We start from the raw sequence: 20,036 nt of genomic DNA, 5'->3' as shown, positions 1-20,036 counted from the left end.
TTACATATTAACTGCTTATAACCTTTTCAAAGAACCTCATTCTTCAATCTTGAACTTTTCTTTAAATGTAGGGCCTACAATCTCCAAGGAATGCAGAGAGATAACATAATAAAGGTAGTTTAAAATGCAGTTTTATCATTAATTCAAAAGAGTAAAGCCTTTTTAAAAGTGAATGTTTTCTGACATGACATGGAGCTACAATGGTGCAAATTGGAGAGTAGTAGAAGAAGAACATGAGGAAAAGTTGTCAGTTTGTTCTCTAGTAGCCTAAACCTGTAGCAGCTTAACTACAGAGATTGCTTAGGATAACTTAGTCCTATAAAAGAACGAATGAAATGGGCGACGTCAGTGCGATCAGTCAGATGATACCCTTTTTTTAAAGTTTAGTTTAAATAGAAGTTCCAAACAGATTCAGAGAAGGAATTTCCAACAACTATTTATGCTCTACGTGTGACAACAATCTTCTGCATTCTTCTCATGCCTGGACTAAAGAGTAGGACTGGAAAAGAGAAGTTATTTCTTTCAAAGAAAATTATAAGTCTTGGCTAAGATCTCCTAAAACCTATGTATGTGTTATTGTCTGATAAAAGTAAGATTAAGATTTGGATCAAGAATTTCAAACAGTAAGTTTTGCACAAAAGCAACAGTAAATCATGAAAACACCCCAGCCTTCAGTGAAACATGGTAGTGGTAGCTCTATGTTTTGCAGATAAAATTTGAGTTTCTATCAAGGTTGATCAAAACATAAAATTCTTTTTATAAATTAGTAAGGGTGTAGCGATACAATAATCTCACGATATGATATAATACGATATGATATTCTGATCCCGATAGATATGTCTCACGATATTTGGCAAATGATACAATTCGATACGATTCGATGAACTTTTATGATTTCCTGAAAGATTTTAGAAGGACAGAGTGATTTTAGTGACATTTTGTGTTCCATAGACTTGGATTTAATTAACTGAAAACTGATTAAAAGCACCAACTGCACAATACCTGACTCAGATTAGACAGAGTCTAACAGTCTACAGCTGGACAAAATGAATCAAAGATGCAGTGAGAAAATTGGTTTCTGTCATTTAATTTATGTGGATTTGACATAAAACTCAAAGTTTCAACTGTAATCCAGGAGCTGTGTGGGGAGATTATCAGCCTCTGTAGACTCTCAATATGCAAATGATTGCACTTATGTTTTTGTTTTGGAGATACTGTGGCTGCGTTTTGGAGTATAAAAAATCTTCTGGACTGTGGAGAAAAGGCTTTTCTACCTTGGCTCCTGGAGTTAGCCATGGCTGTAAGCTGTTTACTACTAGCTGCTGGAGTGGCTCTACCTCACCCCATAGTGATCGACTCCTTGCAGCTGCGCAGTGCCGCCATTCCCCTGCTTGGATCTCTGAGTAGCTGCCTCTCAGACTGCCAGGATGTCATCGCACTCTCAGTCTCTGAAACTCTTTGTCAGTTGCTAATAAGAATGATTGATAGTCATCATGGCTATCCTCACTGCGCCCAGTGAAGAGGTTTCCCCTCTTCATTTTCCAGCTCAAAACAGAGCATCACTGTATGCTGCGTGTTCATTCTTCATGTAATTTACATACAGAACAGAAACCACTAAGCTAAAAACTAATTATGAAGTGGATGCCATTAGTCGCTCTGATATCCAAACTTTGCATTAATTTCGCAATTTCACTTCTTTTGCCGCTGCTCCATTCGCGCCGCTACTCCGATCTGCTTCTCTTTCACGGTTACAACTTTACTTTGTTTCTTAGCAACAAAATACAGCCCATCGCTATTTATTGAAGATTTGAGATTTCCAAAAACAAAAGAATCAAATGTTGCTTTTTGCTTTTTATGTTTGGAAGCTCATTCCCTTTCACTTAACTGGAAAAGCCGGTTTTTCACATTTCTCGGACATTCGAAAAAAATATGGTTTACTTATTTTAGCATAACTGCGGTTTTACTTGGCCTTTACTGTTTAACGTATCGAAACTCGCCCCAGAACAATCGATAAATATTGTAGAATTGATATAATTATACAGCCATATAAATTAGTCAGTGTTGAATTAATACCATCAGGTCTCTGATAGAAAGCTGGAGACAAAGATGGATTTTATTTTTCCGTTTCTCAATCATAAGAAAATAGACTTATGAGGAGAAAATGTCTTGAAACATTGTAACAAAAGTCTAAAATTAAATCTGACAGAAAATCTTTGGGACAACTTGTGGATGAGGGAACTCCTCATACCCTAATACATTTGCAGAAGTAAAATGTCGAAACAAAACGTGGAAGAACAGTCAGTTCTTTTGCCTGAAATGTCAAAAGACACTTTTAGTACATCCTGAACACACACATACACAAAACAAAGGTAAAAGTTCATTGTTTAACAATTATTTTTGCTTCTCAAGTTTCCTTTTCTTTTTATTAAAAGGCTTTTGCATCTGTCTACATTTTTTACAGGCCCTCCTTCAGTTAACAAGTCTTTTGTTTTCTAAGTTAATTGAGTAACTTTGACAGCTTCCTGTTTTCCTCCCTTGGGGGAGAAACAAGCAGGCTCTTTGTTTCACCCACACAAATTACACTTGCTCTGTTTTTTTCCCCCCCTTTTTCTTCGCGTTTATCAGGTTCATCTACAACCCAAGGAAAGCAAACTGAACTAAGCTGAACTACCTGTTTCCCAGCTGACTTGTTTTCCGTGTTGCTCATGGTGAAGGTCTTGCTTCCTTTGTCATACGTGCAGTAGTGACGCGTCCACGCGCTTCCCAGAGGACCTGGGATGGAGAGATGAGAAACAAAATAGCAAATTGTTTTGCTCTCAAACACAGGCTTCTTGAAAGGACTTCTGCAAAAAAGAAATTCAATTAATCTAAATTTGTTTATTGATGCTGATAAAAATCTATTATTTGTGGTAACACCCCCAACACACATCCACTTTTGAGAGTGCATCAAAGTGAATCCATAAACAGGATGAATTATAGAGCTCCGTGTGAAATGATCACTTCTGCGGCGGCCTGGGAAAGCTGGAGACATGTTTATGGTGATGGATTTAAAACGACGCACTTCTATCTGGAGCAGGAGTGAGAGTCCAAGTGGACTGATGGGAGGACTCACGCTTCTCCTGGACATACAAGAAGCCTTCCATCGTCCACTGGCCGGGGGGTTTGTAGTCCTGATCTGCAGACCTTATCCTGTTCATCAGCTTCTCCACTTCCTGCTTGGTGCTCACAAAGTTGTTTCTTGTCTATGTGGAAAAATACAAGATTATGCAAAGTGGCAACACACAGCATTTGCAATCACAAACACTCCATTATTGGCATTTTGTTGGATAAGCAAACACACATTGTTGCATAATTGTAAAATGTAATAAAACTTATACATTGTTTTCATATTTTCAAATGAAAGCATAAAATTGCCAGTCCACTGAACTGAAGAACCAACTTAAGCAGCAAATGCATCTGCAAGTGGTTTGGTGAATGTCTACCAACTTTAAGCCTTGGACTTTGACTGTGCTGAGTTCACTCTTTCACAAATTTTGCACAGACTTGCAATTTTCACCAGTCATCACAACTTTTCTGCAAATCTGACCAATCACCTTAAAGTTTTCTGTATTTCTCTCTTTTCTGACCAATCCTCCTAGGCCTCTTGTTAACTTTCTGTTTCACAATATCTCCTGAAAGCATGTGTGATGCTAAACACTAATGTTTACCCTCTTTCTTCAAAAGCCATGTGCTTATTCTGTGTAAACAGTTCATGTTAACTTGAATGACTAGTATGGAAATATTTCAATCTGCTTTTGCACTTTGACAACTCTTCAGCACATGATTGTATTTGTATTAAGCGTGCTATTTCAAGAATTGAAAATATTATTGGCTTTTTAAACATTATTATGTTGAAATACTTTTTTGTTGGGAAAGTTATATTCAGCAATTTCAACTTCTTTGTAAAACCATGTTATGGCAAAGATAATAATTTAAAAATTGTGCAACTTTGACCACAGCATTTTAAAAAATGTGCTGCAAAATCTGGAACTTTAGGTCGTAACAATCCCAAAAGGACATCGTGGCATCCTGGACGGACTGTTTTTCTTTTTGACAGCTCTACAATGCTTCTATGACTGATTCTCTCTTTGCCTGACCTCTCAGTTAAAGAGGAGGAAAACCTTAGTAGGTTTATTGCTGTTCCTTCCTTTATTCCACTTTATAATGACAAATCTTTGAGATTTTCAAAGCTTGTGAAATTGCTTTGTAACCGAATCCTGATTTAAATGTCTCCACAACTTCATCCCTGACCTCTCTGCTGTATGAGTGCACAGCAAATATCTTCAGATTTTTATTTGTAAAATGTTCCAAAAACCATTTCCTATTTTCCATCCACTTTACACTGATTTACTACAGTGTCCATGTCCTTTAAAAGAAAACAAAAAAAACAACCACATTTAAGGCTGTGGCTGTAATGTGACAAAAGTTTAAAAAAAAAAAAAATTAAGGGGTTTGAAGATTGTTCCAAGGCACTTTATTGGCATGAAGAATTCCCTCACTGTGCCTAAACTAAAGCAGTGTGACAAATGTCCCCAATTTGTGCAGCTGCATGAAGACACCCATGGGAAGAATAATTAACACCATGTTGAAATATATTTTATTAATATATTCAAAAGTGTGCTTGAGTTGGTTTGAACTTAAAAGATTCTGCTTTCTTTTCTTTTCTTTGGAGGTAAAAAGGTGAGGGCGAGGCTGTTTCACATCTCAGAGCAGAATGCTGCGACAGCCTCACCTTTGCCAGTTCCTATTAGTGCTCTCTGCATCTGAAGACATGGAGAGAGGGTTATAGAGTGAAAATTGTCAGAGCAATGCCTCTGACATTTTGGGTCAGAAATAAAATTTGGACCCTCAGGCTGAAAGCATCGAGGTCGCAGTGATGGAAGAAGGAGCGGTGGCAGGGGCTGCAGTTTTATTTTCAACTCCTAAGTGTTTTTTGACACAGCACCATTAAATGGTCCGCTGTAACTGCCGGCAACGCTGCCCTGAAAATATCTGTACCATCCATACCATCACACAGTGGGAAAGGAAAAAGCGCTCTGCTTGTTATATCTAGGTAAGATAAGCTGCAGAATTAGATTTTGTGGCTGTTTGCCTTTGTGTATAACCCTTTGAGGTGCAGAGACTTACATTCTGTAGGTTGAACTGGAGCTGCTGTTTGTATGGCTCAAATTCATGAGCCAACTCATATCCTTCATGGTAAAATGTAAACAAACCCTGAAGAAAGGCCAAGAGCTGGAAAAAGGAAACATGGTTTATTTTTAGTAATAAACATTATAGAGCTTCATTATGTGTCAGGGAACAGTTTAATATAAACTGACAACATTAAAGTACTGGACAAAAACTGGACTGCTGCTACTAAATGATTACATTACATAAAGTTATGTATTTATAACACTTAATTTTAAAGTAGTTAAAAGAAGTTTCCCACAGATATTGTTCAATGTTCGTTTTCTTTTAATAAGATTGTGACCTTAAGACAGTGTCGGCTATTAAGAGAATATGCTAAGAAATATTTTATCCATTGACTCCATCAGTAGACTCGATGAATTCAAATATTCTAGTGTTGCCAACCCTCCAGGTAAAATGACAGTAGTGAAAAAAAGTTTCTGAAAGTTTTTGCTTTTTATAACAGGGAGATATTGATCTTGGTTTCTGTATAACACACAACCATCCTTGACCACTGTAGGAAAAAAAAAATACTTCAGTAGTGTAGCAGGAGTGAAAAAAAAACTGATCTAATCTTGAGCGCAGAGGATCCCACAAACATGGAGCTGCACTCAGTCAAATCCTCAGACACAACCGCTGATTTGATTTCTGGGCTGAGGTTTGGTATATCAAATGAACAAGGATGAAGCGCCTTATCTGCGCCTGGATTCATCACAGCTGAGGTTGAGCACCTGTCATTTTTTCCCCCTCTCACCAACTACCTGCAGATTTGCATTTCTGGCATGGGATATGGGCTGATGCCAGAGGATGTAAATAAATGGAAAAGGAGCTTTTTAAAAAAAGTTTGCTCCTGACTCACTTTTTCAGGGATTTACATGCAGAGAATTTAATCTTCTCAAAGTTCACTCCCCACATCTGTAGTGAAGTGAGTTTGATAAGCACTTGTCTTATTTAACAGCTGAAATTTGATTTAATTTTACCTGCTTCTGCCTCCTTGAGTGTCCAGGAAAGAAAATGAGATAAGGAAGTCAAATTTGTGCAGTAAAACTGCCTTCATTATAGAGAGAAGAACAGTAATTTAAAAAGGGTGTTTTCTGCTTAAACTAAAGTGACAGCAAAAAAACTAAAAAACAAAAAAAAAAAACAAGAGAAAAGTAAAATACTTCACTTACCGGCTCAACAAACTCAAATTTTTTCTTTTCTTGCACTTCCTGAATTTTGAAAACATACTCAAGGGATGTGTCATAAAAGAGCTGTCTCTCCTTATCAATCTGCGTGTCAGCCTGAGAATGAGCAAACAAAGCAGGTTTGAGCCATGAGAAACGATTCAACCAGGACATAAAGAACGCTTCATTACTCCACAGAATCGGTGTGCACAGAGAGAATTAAACATCAAAAAAATCTTGCATTTAAACACACAAACCTGAAACTTTGATTTACAAAGGACACCGAGCTGACCGTAAAAAAAAAAGGAATTATTTCAAATACATGTACAGGAAGAGGAAATTTGCTTTGGTTTTACCTCCTGCAGATAGGCCTCTTTCTTTTTAGATGACAGGTTGAGATGTCTCTCAAGTGTGGAGTAGTATTTTTCCGTCTCCTTATCAAATTTCTTTTTTACCTCCTAAGACACATGAAAGGATTACACACAACTTAGAATGAATAAATAAATAAATAAATAAATACTTTCATTATCTGTTATCTGAGCTGTGAGTCAAAATCACCACTAGGTGGAGGTCTAACTACAGTGCAGTTTCACAGGCTATTCGTCAATTGTCATTTAAAATTCCGTCAATGGATTATTGTAGGTCATAAAAGTGGCATAAAACGCATGTAATGACAAGTCGACAATGTCAGCATGTCTGTGTTTGATCAATACAGTCCCCCAGCTTGGGACAGGGGTTCAAACCAAAACACATAGCACTGTAAATCACAAATAGCATTATGCATCTGGCATAGTCAGAGGCAGGAGCGACTGAAAGCTGTTTGCATTTTCCTTCCCATCCACCAGCCTTCAGGGATATGTCAAATTCAACAACTACAAGCCACCAGATGCAGACAGCGCTGAGGAAAATGTTCAAGAAACATATTTCTTTTATAGCATTTATGTTGCAGCTAAGGTAGATCAACAAGAAATTCACTCTAGATGTCCACAACAAATTAAACAATCTACACATTTTTAAAAAATCTAAACAAAACAGTCAAGAAGAAGAACAGAAACAGAAGTTTCTCATGATAGGAAAGAGTTCTCACAAGGTTTTCTAGAACCGTATTGCTACAAAAGTCTGAATGTTTCAGTTTCAGCAGCAAAAAGAACATCTAATTACCAACCAGCATTAATTTAGTACTTGCAAAAATTATGACAGATGAGTCAAAATAATAAATAGATGAGATGTCTGTGAGCCAAGGACTGCTCAAGAGGGTTAGGGATTTCATTGAAAAGCAGTTAGTTTGGAGTAAATAAAAAATGGATTTATCCAAGTTCACAACACATGACTCCACTGGTGAAGAAAACAAACATTAGTCTGATGTAAAAAAAAATAATGTGGCAGTACATTTAGACAAGCCAATAAAACATAAAGAATATTGTTTGGCCGGATAAGAACAAAATGCAACTTTTCACAGTTCACTACTTACGTCATGTTTGGAGGAGGTACTGCATTGAATGTAACCCCCAAAACATGTCAGTGATGAGAAGAAGCAGGAACACCGAGGTGTTAGGGAGGCTTTCGACAGTCTTCAGATTGATTAAAGGAAAGATGGAAGGATTTTCTCAAGAATATAAGAATGAAACAAGACAATGATCCCTAAAATCCAGCAAAGGAATTTCCAAATCTGTTTCTAAGGACATGAAGCTGATCGAACCTCCCATACAATCACCCAGCCTTTATCTGAAAATCTATGGACAGAACAGATAACCAGAGTGCATAGAAAAGACTCCCTGAAGATTTAAAGACAGGTTTTATGGAATAATCTGTCAAAATGACATCTGAGCAATGCATTAGGCTAGTTTCTGCATACAGGCACATTTCAAAGTCGCCATTAACACAAAAATGCTTTTGTGCAAATTATTTAAATAAACCTTCCCTGTGGTATTTCACTTTATTGAAATTCTCTTACTTTATGGAATAAATTGTGTTTTTTTCAAGTGGTGGATTTAAATCTGTTATGAATTTAATACCAATAGCATCATAAAAAATATATTTCTGATAATTTCTTTTGGCTGGATCCACAAAATGTATTGATATTTCATTCATTTTTTGTTTTAATTTTTTGTGGTGACTTAGTGCAAGAGATAGGACAGTTATTTTATCAGTGAGTTTTTTTCTAAACAGTCAATGGATGTGCCTAGCATTGCTTTAGCCAAGATGTTTAGAACATTTCTGAAGTGAATCGATCTTTTTTTTTTTCCGGGTGATCCATGGTGACAGTTTAAATTTGTTAATTTATTATTACATTGTGTGCTGCGGAAAAGAAAGCTTGAAATAATTGATTAAATCTTGATATAGTATATAACCATGTATTTAACAAATTACAGGCACATTTAAATATGGAAAAACTAGATGTACCTACTTTCAATTCTATGCCAATCATCTCATGTGTAAATAATATTCAATGATTTATTTATTATGTTTGATGTTTCAGCACTCATAGTCAAGGAGGTTGAAACTTTTCCTCTTCTCAGTCTTAAAAAAAGGAAAACAGACTAAACTTGCAAGCCTTAATGAAATTCTGCCCCAGCAGATAGGCATTCAAGTGTCTCGTCTGCAACTGTGACCTCCAAACCGAGCTATGCCTATTTAATGCCCCTTACATCTACATGCAGATGGAGGGGACAGATATACACTCCGGAGGGAGGATGGAGAAAGTGTGAGGAAATGGCCACTACAACCAGATCCTCCTTGTTTGCTTTTATTCCCATGGCCCTGAGATTTAGCAAGTCTAATCTGCCAGCTACTGATTTGACCTAGAAGAGAGTTTTGTCTCAACAACTCTGGAAACAGTTAAGCAAAGGAATTCACCCACAGGACACAGCAATGTCCCTACATGAGTATCCGTAGTGCAGCAAAACAGGGGGAGGGAGGGATCAATAAATAATTTCACATAGCAGCATCTTATTTCCATCTGTCTTGCATGTCGGACCAAGAAATAATCTTTTCAACAATGTGGAGAAAATCAATTCAAAGTGTGCCTTTATTTCTGAAGCAAAGAAAATGATTTAGGTAAAGAGCAAAAATAAATAGATGCTTAAAAGTGTGTGAACGGTTTAGGTCAACAGTGACCAAGAATTGATATTAATGCCACGTGAACTGCAATGATTAAAAAAAATGCACTTGGATAATACCATTAGCCATCCATGTGGATTTTTTTATTTAATCATTTTAAGGGACAGACAAAAACCTTAAGGATAGCCCAACAATTTTCAAATGGAATAAACTATTTCAGAATATTAACTTTATCCTTTGTAAACCCATATTTGATGCACGTCTGGAATGTTTGTCCAACAGGAACATAATTCAAAGTTTCAACCATCAGGCTGCTAAAGATATGGTGGGGTTTATAAAATTTCATCTAGTTCTTCAAATTCCAAACACTTTTTACATGAGCCAATATCTCAGACATGCAAACAGGTCCAGATCGAGATACGGCCACCATACTTGACAGTTGGTACAATGTTCTAAGGTCACTGAGTCTTCCTTCTTTCATCCAGTGGTGACAGTTGGCTGAAATATGGACACAGTTGGGTGCTTTGAAAACACCGCTGTGCTTGTGAAGCATATTTAGATTTTTATCTGTGAAAAATCATATATAAATACAGTTTATTAATTTACTAAGAGTGGTCCCAGTCCCATCACCGAAACATGTTTTCAAGGACTTGTATCAAGTTTCCTGAATGTCCTTCCAAGAATCCTGACTTCAATCAAAGTAAAAATCTGCAGATTTTGTTTGAATGTTAGGTGCTTGGGTTAAAACCATTACTTTGATTAAGCTATACCACTCCTGCCAACAATAGTTTGGAAATGATGTCTGTCTGTCGCTCCTATGTGTGAGTGGTTTATGACCCCAAAACAATCCGCATGCGTAGAAGAAGAATGTGGATGTGACACAGCAGTGCAATGCATATGGAAGTCATAATGGACACCGGTGTCTATGGATCAATTTTAAAGTTGTTGAGCAAAGGGAGCCAACAGTATTGTCACAAAAATCATAGGATGAAGAAAGCTAATAAATTGCTAATAGCAATGGGCCTGGTGTGGAACATTGACTGCAACCTCTGTAGAGGAGTCTCTTCGGATGTGTAGTAAGAACCAGGAGTGATGGGACTGTGATGTGATTCACTGCCAGAAAAAAGACATATATGAAAAAAAAAAAAAAAAAAAAACATATTTGGGAGGAATTTATCTGCTGTATGAACAAAGCCAAAGAAACTCAAAAATTAATACAAACTGGTGCACCAATTGCTCGCCTTGGAAAATCTCTTCAGTGGGATGTTGCATAGAGATATCAACTAGGATCCAGAATGGTTCAAATGCATCATTGAAAGCCCAAAATAAACGTGACATTTATGTCCTTTGCGAGCGGATGGAAACTTCTGACCAGAACTCTTCTGTTTGGGAACAGGGACGTTTACGGTCTTCTCTGGCATTGTGACTCTTGGTGAGAAGAGGTAATTTGGATAGCTCAACATAAACACACACAGGCGCACACACCAGGGACCGCAATAAATTAAGAGCTTTAGCTGAGTCCCACAGTCATAGGAGGAATGTCCTAGAACTGATGAGTAGTGTGAGCATACCCAGAAAACACTGTTTGGAGCAACTCCTTCACACATGCAGACAGCAGGCAGCGAGCCAGAGCTGCAGCAAACATGTGAGGTAGATTCAGCCTGACTGAATCATCTGAAGTGTTAAAATGTTTTGTTTTGATCCTAGCAGGACATGTAGAAACCGGTGTGCCTTTAATGATAGCCTAGGAGAACACGGGGGCTGTTTGGTTGCTTGTCCGTGTGTTGACGGTATCTTCCCATCTCCATTTACTGTATGTTTGAGCAGACAGCACAGAATACGTAAACAAGACTGAGAGAACGTTGCGAAAGGAGGAGCAGCTCAAAGGAAAGTCTGAAGCTAAATATGGAGGGACAGCGGGCATCTCTGTGAAGAGATACAGACCTTGAAGTGAACATTAGGAAGTAGTTTTTGACACAAACTAATCCCAGTGTTTGAGAGTGCTCATTTAGCTGAATGGAATGAACAACGTCAAAGCACTTGGCAACTCTCTGCCGGTGCACAAAATGCACATGAACCTATCACTCGGGAGATTTTCTCATCTGATTGCTTTGTACTCACTCATGAATAAATCACATGTAACAGGAAAATGTTCAGATGCAGATAGCTTTGTAGTGGGATTTCTAACTGGTGAGGCCTCGTGTTGCTGCCAGGGGTGATCTGACAGCAACGGCATGAGTAAGTCTGCTAATTTCTAAAATCAGGACCATTAGAGAGAAAAATATGAAGTGCAGAAAAAAATTTTTCCTGTCATTATTTGTCAGTTTCTTTCAAGTCAAGAAACTAGGAGATGATAGAAAGACTCGAGGGAGGGTGTTTGGACACCGGTTATTCTTTGCAGGTTTTGACAGTGACCTAACAAGCTTCAGGGCTATCCTTTCACCATGGCAACAGATGCTAGCTGTAAAGGAGACTGAATATGTCTGTATAAGTGCACAGGGAAAATAATACCAGATATCTTACAAAAGGTTTTAAACTTGTTCACCTTGTCAGAATTTATCACGTTAAAACAATCTCTTTCGAATTATCTTGGAATTTTGAAAGACAGGTCAACACAATGCGAAGTAGAAGGATTATGCTGCAAGAAAAAAAAAGAAACAATGTTTCTTTGTTTTCACACAAACAATGTTTGCATGAATGTCAAAAAGTTCGCCTTTGATCTCATCTGACCAGAGTACCTCCTTCCTCATGTTTGCTGCGACATGTGAAACAAACTACAGACAATGTCTCATTTTCAAAATTAACTGTCTGGTTAGATTGACTGTCATGTCTTGGTAAAATTGCACTCTTTCAATTTCCAGGTAAACTGAGCAGTGGCCTGATAGATGTTCAAAGAATGTAATATTGTTTTATACAATAACTACTTTAAACGTCTCCACAACTTTATCCCTGATCTTTCTAGAGTTTTTTTCTGCTGTCCTCTAACAAATGCCTTAACAGAAGAGATGAATTGATACTGTCCCTATAGGTGGACTCTATTTAGGGATAAGGAAGCTCATTAGATGGGAAGACGGATGAGATAAATGCAGGGTAATCTTGTAATAAAAACCTTTCGAGGCTGCAAAAGACTTGAGACAGAGGCAGGATTCTAGGAACCACCAGTAAAGCTGCAGTCTGAGAGTGAAGTGCTGCGTTAGGAACAAATGGAACAATCAGATTTCTGATGCATGATGGAACTTGATTGTTAAGGGCTTCATATGCGAGAAAGAGAATTTCAAATTCTATCGTGGATTTAACAGGCAGGCAATGAGGGGAAGATAAAATAGGAGAAACATGATCTCACATTTTAATTTCCATCAGAACTTCTCTGGCAGTGAAGGCTTTTAGCAGTACTTTCTGGACTTCCTGAATTAAAATAGTCCACCCTTCATGTAACAAATGCATGGACCAGTTTTTCAGCATAAGGCTATTTCTAATTTTGTCAATATTACTCAGGTAAAAGAAGGAAATCGTAGAGAGTTGTTTAATAAGGGGAATGACTTTAATGCAAACATACCATGTGTTAGCACAAGCCAGTAAAATTCCAATTTCCAAGTTCCAATTGAGGATCTGCACCAAGCTTAGAAAATGTATGTGTACTGATGCTCATCATCCAATCTGACTCTAGTTATTGCACTGTTAGTTCACTGATGTGAACTAATGAACCTCTCAGGACTTTAGAGAACAGCAGAATGAGATTTTTAGGGATATTGGAGTAAAGGGAACTGCATCAATGTGCATGCTACTAATTTTGCTACTTCACAATTATGCATTGCTTTGTGTTGATCTTTAAACTACGTTTAAATTGCAGGATGTAACATAAAAAATGCAAAAGTTCAAGAGGTATGAATAGCTTTGAAAGGCACTGGAGTTCACATTTTCATACAACAATTTCTAATTTGTTTGTCAATATCTAATGCAAACACTAATGAGCAGTCAGGCATCATTTGGAGCAAATTTCACCACATTTTCATTCTGAATGAATTCTCTGAGCAGTGACATGAAAGAGAAAAGCATAACCTATCTCTATGAGCTCATTAGAGGCGGCTAATTGGAGCATGAGTCCAGAAGTGGCGATTAAACCGCAATAGCTGCACACATGAGCTGGTCTTAGATGAACAAGGGACACAGACGGAACACAAACCTTCAGCTGAATTCTGCCACCTTGCGTCACAGCTAAAAAAAAACAACAAAAAAAACTTTCCATATTATGTAAAAAAAAAAAAAAAAAAAGACTAATTCCTGAAGAGATGTAACAGGCAGGAAGAGGCTGGGCAATTAGCAAGAAATAATTACCAACATCTGCTTTGGAAGAGTTCAAAAACAAACATCCAGGCTTCTAAATAGGCCACATTTAGAAGGAGGCAAGCTGCAAACCTTCTGGGTAAAATTGAACATTTATCAGTTGTCACTAAAAGCTTTTGCAACAAGTCAAACTTTAATAACACACAAATGCAAAACAGAACATACAATTTGTTCCTTATTGTATTTGCATGCTTATAACTACATAAATCAATCTTCATAAGCCTTTTTTAGCCTTACAGCATCTGAAAAAGCCTTTTGACAAGCTCTCCTAGCCTGTAGGTCTACACTTTCTCCTGTAGGGAATCTTTAACTTTCCCCTGACAGGATCAGGCTGTATATTCCTCTTGCTACATAACCTTGAGATAACATGTAGGAAAAAATACAAAGACCCAGAATCAGAAAAACTGAACAGAACAACGAGCTTGCCTTCAAATCTAACACAAGGTTATTCATCCAATAGTCTTACAATTTTTCAATAGGATATTAAAAATGGTCTCTTTTCATTTCAGTCTCCTAAAGTTGAAGTGTGGTGGCTCAGTCCAACTCTGAAAGTTAAAGACAACACAATAAGGTGAACTTTGCCTGCTGTCGAGCCGTGAGTTTGCTTTTCTGTTATTAGGAGTGTTTTCACAGCAATTTGGCTTTATTAAAATCTAGAGGCTTTGAGGAAAACTTCATAACCAAGAGGAACTAAGAGGAAACAACAGCACTCTGTTCTTTATCAAGAGTCACTTCCAGGTCAAAGGTGGAATGAAAACACTGGGAGGAAATATTACAAGTCAAAGTTATGCTGAGAAGTCATTGTGCAGATGATATTTTCAGTTTGGTAAACAAAAATCCAAGACAACTTTTTATTATTATTATTATTATTATTATACTTCTGTATCAGGGGAAATGAAGACGAAAATTAGTTAGAAGCTAAATCTGGGACAATTCATGTTTTCTCTACTGAGAATATTGCTTTCATGTATCTTCCCTGGTATGTATATGTTGGACATTTCTAGAAAGATATGACAGAACATAGTATGTTAAATAAAGACAGGTTTATTTATATCAACACATCTGAATTATGGCAATATTATAGAAATTTTCTATTCCAAACATACTCAATATATATTTTTCCATAGTGTGTGTTGAAAAATAATGTATAATGTATCTTGACTCAACAAACATTCAGTTTTATATTGAATTAATTTATGGCTGCTATTATTTTATATAATGCCAATTGGAACCACATTGCCTGACAACCAGACATGTCCTACAATAATCATCTTGTAAAGTGTGGTTACAAACAATTTTAATTGTGCTTAAATTTTGCTTGGTATGTAACTTTGAAATATGATTCAATATGAGAACACTCTAATTAGCTGTACTTATGTATAATTTAGTTTTACTGTGTGTCATATTTTAGGTTCAATAATAAATAGTTATGATTATCCCAGTAATTAAGAATTATTAAAGTTGTTACATTTAAATTTTAATTTCTAAATCTTAATTTATATAATAAAATAAAGATGATTTGACTTTGCTATCTTGTGTGCCAAGAGCTGAAATGTTGACATCCACCAAGTGTGGAAGGCAAAACATGTATTTTTGCCTTTTCCAGAAAAGGGAAAGCTAAGTGCAAAAACAGTTTCAACGTTAACAAAAATACCAGCGCTCTAAACAAAAAATTAGCTCTACTATTAGGTTGCTAACAAATTAAAGGTTGTCTATTATTTTTTTACATTTGTCAGAGTGAGGTGAGGATTTTATATTTTCTAGCTTTAGAACCTATAAAGGACTTGTAAACTAAAAACAGAAACAAACTTTCATTCCGTGTTGTAACTCTGACACTTTTGTAGTAAAGCTCGTGAACACATTTCAGATCACAGAAAAACATATCTGAAACTGAAAAAAAGAAGTGTTACATTGATTTCAGACCTACATCTCACTTTGGCAACCAGCACATATGCAAACACATTTTTGCCTTCTCGGATATTTTCTGTCCATGTTTGTTGGCCACAGACTGCTAAGTTTAAGGGGCTTAAGTCCAAAACATTTGGTACTGCCTTGTGTGAAGCAGGCTGTCCCTAATATGTCTCACAGAGCTGCAGTCAATCTGCTGGTACATCACAGCTGTGGAAGTGTTGTGCTTGTGCCTCGGAAGTTAAGACGCTGGTATACAACCTCAGAAGGATTACACACAGGACGCCCAAATATGGCAAATGCTCCCAGACTGTCCAACTGATGTTCTCAGACTTCATCAAGTGCAATAACTGGAAGGGTCAGACGGCCTGAGGATCTCTCCAGATTCTCGGAACCGTGGAAAGTTACTCAGCAGACCGTGATGTGTGCGTTTCATCTCACTCTAGTTGGGCTTAATGTTTAGCGGAGGAAAGACTGCAGGAGGACAGAGCCATTAGGAGGAAGTGGTCGCAGGAAATAAGAGGTAGTGGGAGTAATGAGGGGGGTTGTGGCTTTTAAGAAACCATTTTATAAACACAGACAGTGAGAGCAATAACACTGAGCATGTTGATGTAGGAGAGTAAGAGACACAAATGGCAGCAAAATGTGCAGTTTCATTTTGGTAGAGGCATGAAGCGGCATTGGTTATTCAGTCTGACCGGGCAGAGAGAGCGATGATGCTCACACCTCGGTACAGGAAAGAGAAATGGTGTCATTATGCTGCAGGTTGGCCTGTGAAGAGACCAATGAAGTACAGCAGGATGACTATATCTGCAGACCAGTGGCTGTCAAGGCATGTAAAATAAATCAAAATGAGAGACATTGAGAAAGGGAGAGGGAGACGGCCTGACTTTGAGCCCGAGAAGTCCCTCAAAAGATAAAAGCTATGTTAAGATGTGCAAATGATTCATAGTACAGTATTGAGTTAGTGGTGGAGTAGTTGGAGAGCAGCATGAAAGCTCGAGCACTTCCATCGTGCTCATGTGTGAACTCGCTGAGGGACTGACCACAGACAAGCCACTGTGCTTTCATATCATGCCTTTGAGTTGGCCAGAAATGAAAGCGTGGCTTGTAGCAAGAAACCCACACTGTTCTTTAGAGTCAACGCCATCCTTAGCAACAAGTCCACTGTGAGTTCAGGATGCCTTCAAGCAACACTGTGCACAAGTCCAACTGATATCAATCATCCAGATTCAATACGTTAGAGAAGACTGCACTACATGTAACAGGATTACAGCAATCCGATTAAAAAGAGGATAAATGCATTAAATGCGTCCTTCCTGCAGGTGTGTTGAAGGAGGAAGAAAATACTGCAGAGATGACATTTGGAGGTCTTCACATTGGCCAGTTTTATTTTAAGAAAATTTGATATGGGAAGTGTATTTATTTATTTTATCAATAAAAAAAGGTACTGATGCCACAATCTGTGAAACAACAGTTGTGCTGCTTTAAATTACATGGCACCTACATGACATGTACTGGACTAAATGCATTTTTAAATTAGCCAAGTAAAATATAAAACTTTACTCTTGTAGAATCTTACAAGACATACACGATGCTGCAAAATGCTGTATAGAATAACCCTGATAACCTGGAGTTATATGTATTTTTCTGACTAAATTGGCGTTTACAAACTCCAGAAATAAAAGAACAGATGCCAGGTAAGCTTTCAGACCATTCATCAATATTTTGAGTGTTGAATTTGTGAGGACACACGCAAAAGTTGTGAAAGATGCTAAATTTGTAAAACTAGCTAAAGTTGTGTAGAATCCTGTTACAGTATATGTAAATTCCAACCTCTACCATAATGTTTCAACTGCTAGCTAACCCCAATTAGTAAGAAGGTTATCCATCCAACTACAGAATGGGCTGCAGTGAAACAGAAAATTCCTTTAGGACATTTTATAGCCCCTCCTACAGGATCCCAAGGTGTTCCAAGGCCAGAAGGTACATAAAGTCCCTCCAGAAATATTTGTGGTGCTGCACCAAGATCTCCTCTCAGTAAATACACCGTAAAATGTACATCTCTATTAAAAATAAGTGTAACATTACTGCACGTGTTTGGGTTATTCTCCCTTAACAAATTGGCGGAAAATTCCACTTATTACTGTTTCATGCTAAAATGTTGAATCATCTATACCTAGTGACCTGTCTGAAAATGTTAAAGCTGAAGAAAGACAGCTAAAAGAATGAAAATATAAAACAAATTACTACTTTATCAACCAAAAAATAATAATTGCTTGGGTCAACATGTCACCAATAATTTAATAAACATTAAAAAACTAACTTTAAAAAACTAGCAGGTGTTAATGCCTTCTAATGTCAAAATAACAAACTGATGTCTTTGTCTGTAACCCGTACTAGTCAGATTAATTAGGAAAAGGCCACTTTTCTTGGCAGTGTCAAGCTTTGGTTTTAATTAATGATTTACAGACGGCGGGAGAGACGAAGGGGGGAGAAGAGAAAGGGCGAGGGTGTCAGGCTGCATGAAATCTCTGGTGCTGCTTCGCCACTAATTGCGCACGTAGGGGGTCTCTTACCTTCGCTGCTCCAATTTGCTCTTTCCGAAATTTTTCCAAGGGAGTAATCAAGACATCATCTGCATTCTGAATCTGAAACAGAAAAATCAAAGAAAACACTGAGAGAGTGTGTCATCCTGACTGAAAGATGGGATCAGAGTCATTGCAACCTTGTGACTGATTCAAAAAAACATTAGGAAAAATATACCACAAAACCCAATTTAGAAGTCATCCAGTTTTGTCACAGACGAAATTACAAATGAGAATCCTCCATCTCAAATCAAAAGTGCTGAGAGGATGCATTAGGTTCAAATACATACGAAGGGTAAGCAATCAGATCCATTAGTATCTCTTTAACCAGCGACAATACACAATGTATTACTGTGAGGGACCAAAATGAGTACAGTAGAGATAAGAGGGGAAAAAAGCACTCAACAATGGCCTTAGTAAGTATGAAAAAAGTACCATCTTTATATGAGCTCTGAAGCACCAGGATTGTCAAACCTCCCTGAAATATGACACAGTTGTGCAGATGAGGCAGCTTTACAAGCGCAGCCTGTGATGCATTTTAATTTTTGAGGCAGTGCTCGCCTCCACATGTTGGCGACCTCTGGAGTGTCACGACTAGAGAGAAAGGTCTCTCCTGTGGCCCTCTCCCTTTTTATCCCAGACAGAAAGCGATACGGCGAGATATATTGTGCCAATTACAGTTCACGCTCAATCCTCGCGGCTGAGCGGTTCAAAAAGGTGCCATTAAGGTGCTTCTGAATTTCCTACGGATGGGTTTTCATCCGCCAGGATCGGATGACATCAGACTTGTGGAGCCGCTCAACGGCAGAGTCTGTCAGAAATGACGTGGTTCTTAAGGTGATTTAAGGTGTGGTTCTGTGTGGTGAGTATGTGTGATAAACTATAGTCCCAGGTCTAATACATCCATGATACCAGCACTAATTTAGTGCTGTCAGTTCAGATGGGCTATCAGCTCCTGAGCCATAAACCACCAGACACAACCGTTGTGTAGATAGAGTTTTTGTTTTGAGCCATTAATCTAAATGCACAGACCTTTCACACGTACAGTCGATGGCTTCAAGAACGGGATCGAAATTTCTCAAACAAAATTAATTTGCTTTGAACAAAACTCTGAATTTTATCACATTTGTAATTTACAATGTAAGGTAAAATTCTTCCCTTATATGCGTTTCCTCTTGTAGCTTTTTTGTCACACTTCAATGTTTAGGGTGATGAGCCATATCTAGTGTCAGACAAAAATGTCATATAAACAGTTTAAATAAATGTAGCAACTAGTTGTACAACACTTGGTGGTAACAACTGAATCAAGCATTTATGAAAACTGGCAATGAGTCTTTTACAAATCTGTGGAGGAGTTTTGAATTGTTTTAATTCAATTAAAAGCGCTGAGAGGATGCATTAGGTTCAAATACATACGAACCCTACATACGGTTCGTGTGTAGGGTGGCTGAATTAGACTGTTTACCAAGTATTGGCCTCTTCTGTTGAACCAAACCTCAGAAACCTTGGTATTAATTTTGATTCTCACATTAATAATGTGCCATTCTCATGACTTAACCCAAAATATTTTTTTTTAAATATTTCTAAGCTTTGAGCTCTGGTGTGAAAAGCTAAAATAAACATGATTGTTCATGCTCTTATTTCATCTTGTCTTGATATTTTAACAACCTTTTTACGTGCTTGAATCAGAAAAAAGCTGATCACATTCAGTAAGTTCAGGTCTTCATACAACTTACAAAAGAGACCACATGCTACTAGTGTTTTA

At 37.5% G+C, this 20,036-nt stretch overlaps 1 protein-coding gene across 7 annotated transcripts in view; it reads right to left on the bottom strand.

Annotated features, from left to right (window-relative positions):
• LOC122833121 (rho GTPase-activating protein 42) overlaps positions 1-20,036 on the bottom strand; it is a 117,877-nt gene that overhangs the window by 23,072 nt on the left and 74,769 nt on the right. For all 7 annotated transcript variants that reach the window (XM_044120437.1, XM_044120438.1, XM_044120432.1 and 4 more), the window contains 6 exons: positions 18,263-18,334; positions 6,728-6,829; positions 6,378-6,488; positions 5,167-5,271; positions 3,113-3,242; positions 2,672-2,772 (listed from right to left, as the gene is read on the bottom strand). In XM_044120437.1, the coding sequence (XP_043976372.1) occupies positions 2,672-2,772; positions 3,113-3,242; positions 5,167-5,271; positions 6,378-6,488; positions 6,728-6,829; positions 18,263-18,334 (621 nt within the window). The remainder of the gene's footprint in view (positions 1-2,671; positions 2,773-3,112; positions 3,243-5,166; positions 5,272-6,377; positions 6,489-6,727; positions 6,830-18,262; positions 18,335-20,036) is intronic.

Source organism: Gambusia affinis, linkage group LG06, assembly GCF_019740435.1.
Source record: "Gambusia affinis linkage group LG06, SWU_Gaff_1.0, whole genome shotgun sequence".
NCBI classification, from domain to species: domain Eukaryota; kingdom Metazoa; phylum Chordata; class Actinopteri; order Cyprinodontiformes; family Poeciliidae; genus Gambusia; species Gambusia affinis.
Note: the sequence above shows the minus strand (reverse complement) of the source record. Positions and strands in the feature narration are given on the sequence as shown.